The sequence below is a fragment of the Eubalaena glacialis genome, chromosome 4, assembly GCF_028564815.1.
Source record: "Eubalaena glacialis isolate mEubGla1 chromosome 4, mEubGla1.1.hap2.+ XY, whole genome shotgun sequence".
Classification (NCBI taxonomy): Eukaryota; Metazoa; Chordata; class Mammalia; order Artiodactyla; family Balaenidae; genus Eubalaena; species Eubalaena glacialis.
This window is the reverse complement of record NC_083719.1, coordinates 179,011,079-179,023,421: the sequence shown is the minus strand read 5'-3', so window position 1 is coordinate 179,023,421 and position 12,343 is coordinate 179,011,079. Positions and strand designations below refer to the sequence as shown.

The 12,343-nt window shown below is 57.4% G+C and overlaps 2 protein-coding genes across 11 annotated transcripts; one reads left to right on the top strand and one right to left on the bottom strand.

Moving 5' to 3' along the window:
• Positions 1 to 1,287: 1,287 nt before the first annotated feature.
• Positions 1,288 to 3,699, bottom strand: TMEM205 (transmembrane protein 205). 2 transcript variants are annotated; one of them, XM_061190443.1, is made up of 4 exons: positions 3,595 to 3,699; positions 2,943 to 3,051; positions 2,674 to 2,837; positions 1,288 to 1,653 (listed from the first exon to the last, which is right to left on the bottom strand). In XM_061190443.1, the coding sequence occupies exons 2-4, from the start codon at positions 3,040 to 3,042 to the stop codon at positions 1,348 to 1,350; spliced, it is 570 nt and encodes a 189-aa protein (XP_061046426.1). In that variant the 5' UTR covers positions 3,043 to 3,051; positions 3,595 to 3,699; the 3' UTR covers positions 1,288 to 1,347. The 2 variants fall into 2 exon arrangements, with proteins under 2 accessions (XP_061046426.1, XP_061046427.1); XM_061190444.1 differs by lacking the exon at positions 3,595 to 3,699 and adding an exon at positions 3,528 to 3,549.
• A 214-nt stretch (positions 3,700 to 3,913) lies between these two features.
• On the top strand, positions 3,914 to 12,342 carry CCDC159 (coiled-coil domain containing 159). 9 transcript variants are annotated; one of them, XM_061190428.1, is made up of 12 exons: positions 3,914 to 4,015; positions 5,341 to 5,984; positions 6,707 to 6,740; positions 7,065 to 7,153; positions 7,248 to 7,329; positions 7,618 to 7,717; positions 8,321 to 8,388; positions 8,469 to 8,545; positions 8,876 to 8,997; positions 10,469 to 10,551; positions 10,665 to 11,004; positions 12,259 to 12,342. In XM_061190428.1, the coding sequence occupies exons 1-11, from the start codon at positions 3,934 to 3,936 to the stop codon at positions 10,997 to 10,999; spliced, it is 1,716 nt and encodes a 571-aa protein (XP_061046411.1). In that variant the 5' UTR covers positions 3,914 to 3,933; the 3' UTR covers positions 11,000 to 11,004; positions 12,259 to 12,342. The 9 variants fall into 9 exon arrangements, with proteins under 9 accessions (XP_061046411.1, XP_061046409.1, XP_061046414.1 ...); XM_061190426.1 differs by having other exon boundaries at positions 7,522 to 7,717; XM_061190431.1 differs by having other exon boundaries at positions 3,914 to 4,022; positions 5,810 to 5,984; positions 7,522 to 7,717.
• Position 12,343: the final 1 nt, after the last annotated feature.

The following is a 12,343-nucleotide window of genomic DNA, read 5'->3' as shown; positions in this document are numbered from 1 at the left end:
GCGGGGACTGTGGAGACCGCGGATTGGGGGGCGGGGGAGGGGCTGGAAGTCGCACCGCGCGCGCAGCTGTCAGTTCCCTGACAATAAATATTTCATTTTCACTAACCATACGTGGAGCTTCTACTACGTGCACAGCAGCTAAGAGCACGGACTCTGTAGCCGGGTTCGAATCTCAGCTCCACCACTTTCTAGCCTTGTCGCTTTGCACATGTTAACCTCCCTGGGCCTCATTTTCCCCATCCGTCACGTGGTCGATAACGAGGGTACCCACCTCACAGGGTTGTGTAAGTGTTCTGATCTGAGTTAGTGTTTGTAACGTGCAGCGCCTGACCTAAACTGGGCTAGAGCCCTTTTCCAAATACCCTTAAGGGCCCTTAGAATTAACCACCGCCCCCCCCTTTTACAGATAAAGAAACTGGAGATTAAAGAGGGGCAGATGCTTGCCTGAGGCCACACAATTTGGCAACCAGGCCCAGCTGAGGTCCCAGACTTTTCTTCAAGCCAACAGAAGAGAATCTGCAGTTATAACAGTTCAGGCTTGGGACTTCCCTGGCGGTCCAGTGGTTACGATTCTGTAATTCCATTGCAGGGGGCACAGGTTCTATCCCCTGGTTGGGGAACTAAGATCCCGCATGCCATGCGGCATGGCCAAAAATTTAAAACAAAACAAAACACAGTTCAGGCTTTGTTGGGGTTCAAATCCCAACAACTGCACCTGAAGCCACTTGCTGAACTTCTCTGAGCTCCCATTGCTTCATGGAACAATGTTATCCACCTCTAACGGCTGTTGTGGACAAACTGAGATGATGTGCATCAGTCAGGAAGGGTTGGCATATGCTCAGTAACAAGCAGCCCTATATAGTCATCATGGCATCTAACATCCAAGGTTTGTTTCTCACTCACACCGGTCATTGCAGTGAGGGGAAGATGTGGCGAATCACATACTGGCGTGTATACTTCTCTTTGGAAGTGACTTTGCTCACATTTCATTGGCCAAAGCAAGTCACATGGCCACCCCCGATGTCAATGGGGTGAAAAATATGATTGTCCTCTAGGGATCAGAACCAGCTGTTGTTACAATAATACATGATCTGTGCAGTGGTTAGCACCACACCTGGCACACAGTGGGTGCTCAACAAATGGGCACCATTATAGGAAGAGCTTAAGGGCTGCAATAGCTAACTCTCCAAATCATCATGCCACATGAATGGGGAAACGGAATCCCTCAGCTCTACCCTTGCCTGCCCCTCTCCCTGCTTCCCAGTTGGAGAAAAATGACAGCAGTCATTTCCAAAGAAGTGTTTATTGACATTTGGGGCCCCAGCAGAGACAGAGAGTCAGTGGGTGCTAGAGGCTCCTGAGGCCCAGGGCGAGGCCTACAAGATGAAGCCCATTGCTCAGGAGGCAGCCCAGATTGCAAATGGAGGATAGGCCATGGTAGCGGAAGAAGATCTGGCGGAGGGCACTGTACTTGGGGTCCTGCTCCCGCAGCTGGCGATAGGGGTCTGAGCCCTGGTGGCTGCCCAGCACCTCCCCGCCCAGGCCCCTCTCCTTCTCCACGGTCTGCAGGGCCCACATGGCGGCCGTGGTGCGGGGCTCCAGCCAGCGGGCATTGATGGTGGCCAGCATGAGGCTCAGGAGCAGCAAGCAGAGCTGGTGGGGCGGCAGGAGGACAAGGTGAACCATGCCTGGGAGGCAGCAGGGGCCCTAGGGAGGGTCCTTCTGCATCCTCAAAACCCAGAGGGGAATGGGGGACAGGACTGGGTCAAAGACAGGCCTCCCCGCTCCAACCTCAAACCCAAACAGAGCTCCAGCTCTCATACCCTGAAACCTGCAGCTCCTAAGGAAAGGCTCCACCACTATCTCCTCTCTCTACCACTGTCTCCTCTCTCTCCCCCAAACCTCCTGAGCCTCCTCTCCTCTGATACCCTGACTGGAACTTTCCAGGACACAGCCTGTCTTCTACCTTCCTCTGTTCCCCCAAACTGAAGGTATCTCAGGGCAGAGCCTCTCTTCCCTGAATTGGGACAGAGCACCATAACTGTCCCCTCATTTCCCCAAAATAGAGAGCCTAAGAGAGGGCCCATCTCCTTTGTGGCCCCAGCCTAGACCCTAGAAGCTGACATTGGGCCCACAGGGAGTGAATTAAAAGTCCTCGAAGTTCCAATTACCCATAATCCCTCCTGTGTCTGTGGGATTATTGAAACCCCTGTCAGGCCTCACCTGCCCACATCTGAGGGACATAATGGGGGCAGGGGGAGGGCAGGATAGAGAAATATGAGATGCACAGATGGTTCCTTGCCTTGTGGCTGGGAAAAATGTGTGGATGGGGGTGGGGGACTGTAAATTCCCAGTCAGGCTGGTTTTTAAACACTGAGCTGGGGTCAGTGCCCCAGCCCAGCTGAGTCACCACAGCTTGGCTGCAGGCCCAGCCAGGGGGAGGAGAGGGAGCAACAGCCAGCAGAGAGACACTGGGGAATAGTCAGGGCTGCTGGGGATGGTTGTGCAGGCTGTGCACTGCTCAAGGGTATCCAGAACCCAGCTTTGTATACACCAGGAAGAAGGGGCAGTTTGGGGGGTTTCGTTTTAATTCTCACAAAGGTGTAGCCATAGGTGCTCAGTGTGGTCCTGGGAATGAACCTCCAGAGGGTAGTGGAGCTCAAGCCCGCATACCTGGCTGGCCTCCCAGAATGTGAGCTGAGCCCCGGCACACTGTGAGGCCAAGATGCAGAGGTTGACGAAGGCACAGCCCATGGAGATGTGAAAGTAGAAAGGGAAGAGTTTGCTCTGCACCAGGCCGAAGGTATGTCGGGGAAGGCCTCGGAAAAGCAGGAAGCCTGTGGGGTGCAGGGGACCACATGTCTGTTAGGACACTTCCAAGTCCCCCTCTCATCCCTGTCCCCACCTTAGGCACTCATGATATCCAGGCCGAGGGTCCCTACCTGAGACGAAGGTCACCCACATTTGCATGCCCCAGGCCCCTGACAAGACCAGTAGATGAACCACCTTAGTCAGGCTTTCCGGGTTCCCACCTTCCTCCATCTTGCGGGCCTGGGAAGGAGGCACCAGGTGGTCAGAGTTTTACCTTTGCCCTGTGGCCTTCAGACCCTGTGAGCCTGCACAAGGCCAGGGTCATGGTCTATCCAGCAGGGATCCAGGGATAGTAGCCCAGGAATGGCGGTGGGGAAGACCCATAGCACTTCTGTGACGTCCCCCGATTCCATCTCTCCAAATGTCAACCCTCAAGATCTTAGGCTCTCTGGACCCCAACATCCATGCCACCTCTGAGACCCCCAAATTTCAGCCCCAGCAGCTCAAGCTCGAAGCCCTAGATCCTCAGCGATCACCCCAGTGACTCACAAATATCACCCCAGGGACCGAGTTCTGATATCAAAGACCACTTCTTTCATGACAGGATCCCAGATATCACTATGAAGATTCCCAAAGCACCTCCTGGAGACGCCATCTAATCCTGAGAAACCCTAAATCTCATCCCGAGGACACCGACCCCACCACTGGACCCGGACCTCGACCTGCAGCACTCAAGAGTCCGGGGCCGGATCTAAGGGGGGTCAGGCGGGCTGGGCTCGGTACCTCACTCTCGCGCTCCGGGGTGGCCGCGGACCTCCTCGGCCACCTCCCCTCGTGGGACCAAGAATTCGTCCCGCCTCCCAGCTAAGCCAGAAGCCAATCGGATCGGAGATCTGTACCTCCTGTACCGCCCTCTTAGATATTGACTAATCGATGAACGGAAACCAGCCTGGAATCCCGTCCACTCCTCGGGATTTCACCCAATTACACCGCGGCTCCTAAGATCTGCGGAAGCGGAAAGGCGCCAATGAGGTCTTCGGCTGCATCGGCGGGGGCGGAGCTAAAATGTCAGCCACACCCCTCTCTGTGACTCTACCTTTGGGCTCCGCGCGTTTTAATAGGATGGTGTCTCCACGGGATCAAATTTCAGCGTCACATCTGGGGGCTGGATTCGCGGTCCCTGATGGGAGAGCAGGAGCAGGTGGTATGTGGTAGGTGGAGGTGGAAGGGGGTCGGGAGCCTGGCGAGCGCAGGATTTAAGGTCCCGGCGGGCGGGGCGCAGGATTCAAGGCCCCGGCGGGCGGGGCCCAGGCAAATGACCCCGCTCCGTTCCTCCAAGAATTCTATCGGGAAGGACTGAGGGAAAACAGGTGATGTGGGAGGGGGAGGGGGGGCTCGACTGGGGGCCTGCCTGCAACTGCCACTCAGAAATGCATCTTGCCTTTCCCCCTCCAAGTCTCCCAGGGCTCCTATGATTCCCAAGTACCAAGTCCTCAGTGTGATGTTCAAGGACAGACACTGAGCTCCCCACTACTGTATATCAGGCACTGGCATGGATTAATTTACTTAATCACAACAACCCAGTAAGGTGGATAGTATGACATCCCATTTTTATAGTTGGGGACAATGGGGACGGACAGGTTTAGTAACTCCTCCAACATCGCACAGCTGGGAAGGGGCAAAGCTAGGATTTGAACCTGGGCCATCTAACTGGAGGGTCTCCTTGCTTAATCATCATGCTGTACTGCCTCTGGAAGTGAGGACCTCCCTGAGGCAGTGACTTTTGAAGTGGTAGCTTAGAACAGTTCAGGCAGAATAATAACTCCTACATCACAGGGTGGGTGTGAACACCCAGTGAGGGCTTAGGGTGGTGCTCAGCACTCAGCAAGATGCTCAGAAAATATGAGCTTAAAAAGGGATTAAGGAAGATTTTACAGAGGCAATGCTGAGTAGGGTTTTGAAGGGTATATAGGAGTCTTCCAGGAGGACTGGGTTAGGGGAAAGATACCAGAGGGCCCAGCAAGGACAAAAGAAGAGAAAGGCGTATACTGTGGCCTTTCTGGCTGAGTGTGACCCATGGCAAGTTGCCCTTCACCTGGAAGTTTTTCCAGACAGACCTCCCCCAGGTTTCTCCAGCTGTGCCAGCCCTGACTACACTGGAAGGGCTGGGGGTGTGGATGTGAGACCCAGAAGTGAGTTCTTTCCTGTTTCCAGCCTCACCTAGTGCAGGCCTGGGACCCCATTCAGCTAACATTTATTAAATAGATATGCTCTGCCTCTCCTGCTCACATTCTATGTCTCCCATTTACTTGGGGAGCCAGTTCCCAACTCCCCGTCTTGGCTTGCCCTGCCTTGCTTGAACCGCCCTGCTAACCTCCTGCTGCTTCCTTCTGGACCCTGCCTCCAGCCACCCTGACTTGACCCGCAAAGAGCACCTGGTTCCAGACTTCCAAGTTTTTGCACACGCTGTTTCCTGCCAGGGATGTCCTTCCTTTAAGGCCCAATGTTAAGATCTTTTTTTTCTTTTAGGCTCGTCTCAGACCTCACTGACTCCTGTGGGATCTTCTAGGTCTTTCTCACTGCCCATCCTAACCCCCGGGGCTGGGATCATCTTTCACCCAGCTTTGGCTCCTATCATAAATAAGAGGCCTGTGTTCAGGGCTGAGGCCTCTCTGGGGTGTCAGAGAGGGCGTGAGAGTGTCAGGACCTGGGAGCTGGTCTCAGTGCAGCCCTCTGTCCCCCCTACTCAAAGCAACCCTCTTCTGGCCGGCCTACCCCTGGACCCTGACTACTCTGTGCCTTGCTACTGCTCACCTCCGCCACCCTCCAACGTGTGTTTGCCTGCTGATGAGAAGTGTGACAAGTGCTGCGGTTCGCTGAGGGGCTGCCCTGGGGCTGGGGAGCAAGAGGGGCTGGAGTGCTCTTCCTCAGAAAAGACCCAGGCCCTTCCAGGCCCTTCCTCAGAAAAGACCTTGGAATATACATTTCACTGGTCCAGGACCCCAGAGCCAGAGACCTTGCAGCTGGCTGCACCCGAAAACACAGTGACAATTGGAACCTGGAGGCCAGCGAGAGACTCGGGGCCTCAGTCGCATGGGTCCCTCCCCAACTCAGACTCACAGGAGCACTGTAATGACCAGGACCCTCCAAAGAGGCATCACAGCAACTCTAAGGTCATCCCCACCCGGGAAACCCCTTCCTGCCGCACCGCTATCTACCGCTGCAGGGCTTAGGGAGGGAGCTGTGGGGGCAGAGAGTCCTCCTCGAGACCCCTCACACCCTCTGTCTTCAGCACCCCGAACAGCGCCCAGTGCTCAGGAGGCCTGCACTAAAAATGTCTTGAATGAATGGAACGGATGTGCGATTGTGTGTCTTAATGAGGTCCTGTCTGTGATTGTCTCTGGATGTGACTGCCTGTGTGTCTGTGGTTGTGTGTCTGAGATGGGCATGAATACATGCCCTGGGTCTTATGACTTAGTGTGCACGGCTGTGTCTGAGGCTGCGTGTCTGTGGTCGTGTTTTGATGACCATGTGTGGTTGTGCGTCAGTGGCTACTGGTGCTCCTTGCAGACATTGTTGATGCCCCTAAGGAGGAGGGCCATTACCTGAGCGCAACCAGAGACACGGCTCTGAAGGCGCATGCTCTCAGGGGCAGCCCATGGGCCTGCCACACAAATGCACTTCTGAGCGCGTTCAGGCTGGGGCAGAAGTGGGGGTGGGGATGGCGGTGGGGTGCATGCATATGCCTGGAGGCAGCTTTGCCTGCACTTGGGGGTCTAGGACACCCAGAACTCAGCAGACCCAAATCATGCCTGGCCCCCATACACTGGGTTGGGGTGAGCAAGGAGGCAGACCAGGGATAAATTATTATTGCTCTCATGCCCACCTTTCATAGAAGCCCTTGGAGACCAGCTCTTCCAAAACCAAAGGTGAGAACCTTCCCGCTCAACAAGACTGTGGGTGGGAGACCTGCCAGTTCCTACTTCCACCCTCTGCCCCAGCCTCAGTGGACCCCCACCGTTGCTGCCCACTCATCCCTGCCCCATTGTCAGCTGACTCTTGCCCCTGACCTTGCCCACCATCCCTGTCCCTGACCTTGACCCCTACTCCTGCCTCTACCTCTGCCTCAGCCTACCCCAGCTTCTTGCCCTGTCCCCCCTCAACCAGACCCTGAGCCTCTACTGACCTCTGCCCTGACCTTGCCCCTGCCCCCACCCCTCCCAGCCTCGGCTGACCCTCACCTCTGCTCACAGTTAAGTCCAGTGTGATGATTCCCGAATCCCAGAAGCTTCTGAGATGTGAACTGGAGTCACTCAGGTATCAGCTACAGGCCCAGACCAAGGTGAGCCACCTCAGCCCCGCCCCCAGCAACTGTTCCCCCCGCCCCCCCCCACTCCACCCCTGCTCTCACCCCCAGGCCTGGCCTCTTCCTCCAGGCTTTCGAGTTCCTAAACCACTCAGTGACCATGTTGGAGAAGGAGAGCTGCCTGCAGCAAATCAAGATCCAACAGCTTGAAGGTGAGAACTGGCCAAAGGTCAAGGTAAGGCTGGAGGCTGCTCCTATCAGGGTCAGCTGAGTCAGGCCAGGGTGAGAGAAGTTGGATGAGTCTGGGTTCAGGACCAGAGTCTGGTCAGGGTGAGAGCAAGCTGGGTTCAAAGCTGGGCTCAGGGTGTGGGTGGGGCTCAGCCAAGGTCCCACCATCTCTGTAGAGGTGCTGGGCCCCACGAGCCGCCAGGCAGACAAGGAGAGAAACAAGTGGGACGTGGAGGAGGGACGGCAGGAGCTATATGAGGCCCTGGCTAAAGGCCTGCAGGGGCTGCAGAAGACCCTGCATGACAACGAGGAGGTGCAGCGGGCCCGTACCACCCGCTCTCTACAGCTGTTGGCGCAGGAGATCCGGGACAGGTGGGTATTGCCAGGAGGGAGGCTGCGGGAGGGAAGGGAGGCCAGGGAGAGGGAACCACAGGTGGGATGGGGGAAATGGGAGGGGCCTGAGTAAGGGAGTCTGGGGGGCCTTGGAAGTCTTGGGGGACAAGAGGAGGGGATGGGGGAGGCAGGAGGCAGTGGGGGTGTGTGGGAGACTGGGAGGCCAGAAATAGGGGAGGCAGGAGGTGGGACGGAAAGGGAGGCTGGAGGATCAGAAAGCTGGCGGGGGTGGCATGGGAAGCTGGAGGGTAGAGGAGGTCGAGGGGGGCAGAGGCTGGCGGTATTGGAGGTCTGGGGGGGACAGAAGGTGGGAAGCTGGAAGCCAGGCAATGGGGGGCTGAGGGAATGGGAGGCTGGAGGTCAGAAGGAGAGGACACAGGGCTAGGGAGGGGAAGGAGGTGGGGGAATAGTAGTAGGAGCGGACAGGTGGGTAGGCAGGTGTGAGGAGGGGACAGAGCCTGGGGGATGGTAGTTGAACAGATAGAAACATGGGAGGTGGAGGAGGCTTTGGGGAGGCAGGTGGGCAAATGGGAAGCCAGGAGGTCAGGAAATGGGAGGCCAGAGGCTGCACTGTCCCCTCAGCAAGAAGTTCTTGTGGGAGGAGCTGGAGCTGGTGCGGGAGGAGGTGACCTTCATTTATCAAAAGCTCCGTGAGTGCCCAAAGCCCATGACCAGGAGGGCGGGGGGTCCTTCTGCAGCTCTGGCCCACCTGAGTCCCCTCCCCCTACAGAGGCGCAGGAAGAGGAGATCACGGAGAACCTGGTGAACATCCAGAAGTTGCAAAAGACACAGGTGAAGTGCCGCAAGGTGAGCAGAGAGCACGAGGACCTTGCGTGAGTTGGGGTTATGGGGATCTCTGCCGGCCTCCACCATCAGACTGGAGCCAGAAGGCCTGGGTTCAAATCTCAGCTCTGCTACTTACTGCTGTGTGACTGTGGGCAAGTCACTTCCCCTCTCTGGGCCTCAGTTTCCTCATCTGAATAATGGGTGTAACAACACAGCCCTACCTGACCAAGTAGCTGCATTAACTGAGTGATAAGCACTTTGAAGGCAGCCTGGAATGTGATAAATGCTATATTCCACGTTTCACCATCATCATCATTATTATTATTATCCTCCCATCTCCCCCGGCCTCAGGTCCTGACCAAAATGAAGCAGCAGGGGTATGAGACATCCAAATGGCCAGAGACTGAGAAGTTGCCACCAAGAGGCAGTGGCTCCTGGAGGGATGACCTCCAGAAGGAGCTGGGTGACATATGGTGATGCCCAGCTCCCACTCTAACCTCTGACCCCTGACCCTCATCTGCCCTGTGCTCCTCCCAATCAGATCAAGCAGTGACCACCAGAACCTGGAACCCACCTGAGTCCCTCTCCTCCCAGGACTCATCTCCGCCCCTGCCCCCACCATGGCCTCCCTGCCCCAGCTCTGAGCAGTCCAGAGTCCCCCGGGGCCCCCAGATCCCCATCTCCCCACAGGTCCGCTGTGCACCTGCTACAGAACTCCTTTGGTGGCCTCGCCAGATACTCAGGGGGCCGCCCCAGGGCTGCGAGCCTCAGGGGTGAGTGGGGCTGAGCAGCACTCCAGGGTTGGGGGAGGTTCATTCTCCAGCTTCACACATGGAGGTCATGTTCAGAGGCCATATTTGGGGGTGGTTGGGTCTGTTGGGTCTTACTCTGGGGTCACATTAAATAATGTTCTGGGGTAACATTAAAGAGTCCTTGGAGGTTTCATCCAGGGGTCACTCAGGGTCACTTTGATCTTTTTTAAGGGTCAGTGGGGTAAAATTCAGGTGTCATCGAGGTCATACTTTGGTGTCATGTTGGGTCACATTCAAGGGACATAATCAAGGATCACATAATATCAAGGGCACTGGGCCCATATTCAAAGGCCACTCGAGGGTCACATTCAGGGTTTGTGCCAGAATTGCACCTGTCCCTCCTGCAGGCTATAAGGGGCACCGATGCCTGAGCCCTCCACTCCCCTCCTGGGACTCGGACTCGGACTCAGACCAGGACCCTTCCCAGCCACCACTCAGCAAGAGCTGCTCCTTCCCACCTGGTGTGGATCCTCCCCTACCCCAACCTACCCTTCCCCTCCTGGCCTGCCCTGGAATCCCAAAGTACAGGCCCTTCCAACTCCCAGCCTGGGCATCTGCGCCCTGACCTCCAGCCCTGGGGTCCCCTGGACCAGGCCAGCCTCTGACCCACCCTCTTTCTCCACAGCCTGAGCAGCTGGGACTGCTCTCCCTGAAGACCCCTCCAGAGAGAAAATAAACTAGCTGAGACCCTCCTCCACCTGTGGACTGCTGCTCCTGCTGCTTCCTGCGCCTGAGAGTGACCCCCATAGTTTACTACCCAGTCTTGGGGAGGGTGTGGAGACCCCAGGGACTGTTCGGGATATGTGGGCCTAGGGTCAGGGGACAGGGTGAGGCTGGATTTAGTATATGACAAGGTCAGGGGTAAGTCTGTCCAGATACGAGTGGCCAGATAGGCCCTTGGCGATCTGGTCTGCTGTCCCTACTGCCCAAATGGGGAAATTGAGGCCCCTGACCCTCATCTGCCCTGCATTCCTCCTAATAAGATCAAGCAGCGACCACCAGAACCTGGAACCCACCTGAGTCCCTCTCCTCCCAGGACTCATCTCCGCCCCTGCCCCCACCATGGCCTCCCTGCCCCAGCTCTGAGCAGTCCAGAGTCCCCCGGGGCCCCTAGATCCCCCTCTCCCCCCAGGTCCGCTGTGCACCTGCTGCAGAACTCCTTTGATGGCCTCGCCATATCCTCAGGGGGCCACCCTAGGGCCTGGAGCCTCAGGGGTGAGGGGGGTTGAGCAGCACTCCAGGGTGTGTGTGAGGGGATCATTCTCATTTCCGCCCAGGGTTTCGGCCCGGGGTCACGCTCTGACACCCCACCCTCCTCTTCCTCTCAGCACCCACCAGGGTCCTCCCTCTCAACCTCCAGCCTTCCTTCCCTCCCGAATCTATTCTAAAACGCCCTGCCCCAAAGAGCAACAGAGGCCCCGCCCCGGATCACGCTAATGAGACTCCGCGAGGCCCCGCCTCACGGGTTATGCAAATAATGCTCCCGGAGGCCCCACCCCTCTCCCCGCCGCGGAGTCTGCGCGGCGCGGCGCGGCGCGGCGCGGCCCGGCCGGCCGACGGCGTCTCCATCTCTGCGTTCGCTCGCTGGCCGGCAGTCTGTCTGTCAGTCCCGCCGCGCCGGGGCCGTCTAGGTGGAGCCGGGGCTCAGGCGGCGGCAGTCTAGACCCGGTGAGGGGGAGGGCCTTGGGGAGCCCCTTGGGGAGCCCCCTGTACCCCTTCTCGCCTGCTTCCGACCCTCGGTCTGTCTGGCCAGGGTTCGGTTCCCGTGGGTCGGGTCCCCTGCGGGTCCAGCGCGGGGAGGGGGAGGGGAGGCTGCGAGCTGAGGCTTGGGGACCGGGCTGGGGGAGGGGAAGGTGGGGAGGGGACCCCGGTGAGGCTGACGGTGATTGTGTGGTTGTCGTTACGTGTCAGTGTGTGGCTGTATGAGTGATTGTGTGGCTTCAGGGGTGTCTGTGTGGTGTCTCTGTGACTGTGTCTCCTGTGGCTGTCATTTGCGGCTGTCGCCGTGGGTATCACTCTGATGGTGAGTGTGTGGTGGCTGTGTTGTTGGGGTCGCCTTTGAGTGGCCGTGTGACTGCTGTCACAGTGATTGTGTGGCTGGCTCGGTGTCTGTATGGTTGTGTGCATGTGACTGTCATTGTGTGGCTGCTGTTGTGTGTTCCTTCTGATGGTGGGGGGGGGCCGTTATCGTGTTCCAGTGTGTGGCTGTGATCATGTGCCTTTCCTGTGTGGCTCTGTGTGTGAGTCTGTGCCATGGTCCATGTCTGTGCCCTCGTGTGGCCATGTGGCTGCGGTTGTGGATGGCACAGGGGGCTCCTAGGACTGTCAGTGTGGACGAGAGACTGTTAATGTGTGTCATCCTGTGCCTTGTAATTGGGGGTGTGACGCTGTGACCAGTTCTGTGACCCCCCCTCCCACTGTGTGTGGTGACTCTTTCTTTGATGTGGCTCTTAAGTGTGTTGGTAGCCTCGAGTCTGTCCCTGATGGTGGTGGAGTGAGGGCTGTGTGTGGGGCTGTGAGGTGTGTGAAGGACCTCCTGTTGTGTCCCAGTGACCGTGTGTGGGGGGGATTTGTTTGATCTGTGTGGGTGTCTGTGACAGGCCGTGTGCACACTGTGCTGTGTGTGTGCAGTTATGTGTGTAGTGGGTGTTGGGCACCTTTCTGAATGAGCGAGCGTGTCTTGTTCACCACAAGGCTGGCACCCAGCACAGGGCCTGGAACCCAGCAGGCCCTTGATCCTCGTTGGTGGGATGAATGAGTGTGTGTGTGTGGTGTTTGGGATGGAAGCTCTGGCTGACTTGTGTACTCTGGGGGTGCCGGTGTGTGTTTGTGTCTCTAAGAAGGTGAGGGGGCCGTGGCTAGGTGGGCATCTTGGGCATCTGGGCTCTCTGGTGACCCTCACCCCCACATGTCACATTGCAGAGCAAGCCACGTGGATGGGGCACTGGACCCAGAGTGCCTACCCTTACCTGCCTGGGCCTCAGTTTCCAAATCTGTGCAATGGGGG

Excerpts from the sequence above, each read along its gene's own strand:
- CCDC159 (XM_061190426.1), top strand. The coding sequence starts at position 3,934 with ATGGTGTCTCCACGGGATCAAATTTCAGCGTCACATCTGGGGGCTGGA. Across the intron at positions 4,016-5,340 it reads TGGGAGAGCAGGAGCAGGTG|GCTCGTCTCAGACCTCACTG; the intron begins GTATGTGGTAGG and ends TTTTTCTTTTAG. Across the intron at positions 10,552-10,664 it reads TAGGGCCTGGAGCCTCAGGG|CACCCACCAGGGTCCTCCCT; the intron begins GTGAGGGGGGTT and ends TCTTCCTCTCAG.
- TMEM205 (XM_061190443.1), bottom strand. The coding sequence starts at position 3,042 with ATGGAGGAAGGTGGGAACCCGGAAAGCCTGACTAAGGTGGTTCATCTA. Across the intron at positions 2,838-2,942 it reads GTGGGTGACCTTCGTCTCAG|GCTTCCTGCTTTTCCGAGGC; the intron begins GTAGGGACCCTC and ends TGCACCCCACAG. Across the intron at positions 1,654-2,673 it reads CATTCTGGGAGGCCAGCCAG|CTCTGCTTGCTGCTCCTGAG; the intron begins GTATGCGGGCTT and ends CCGCCCCACCAG.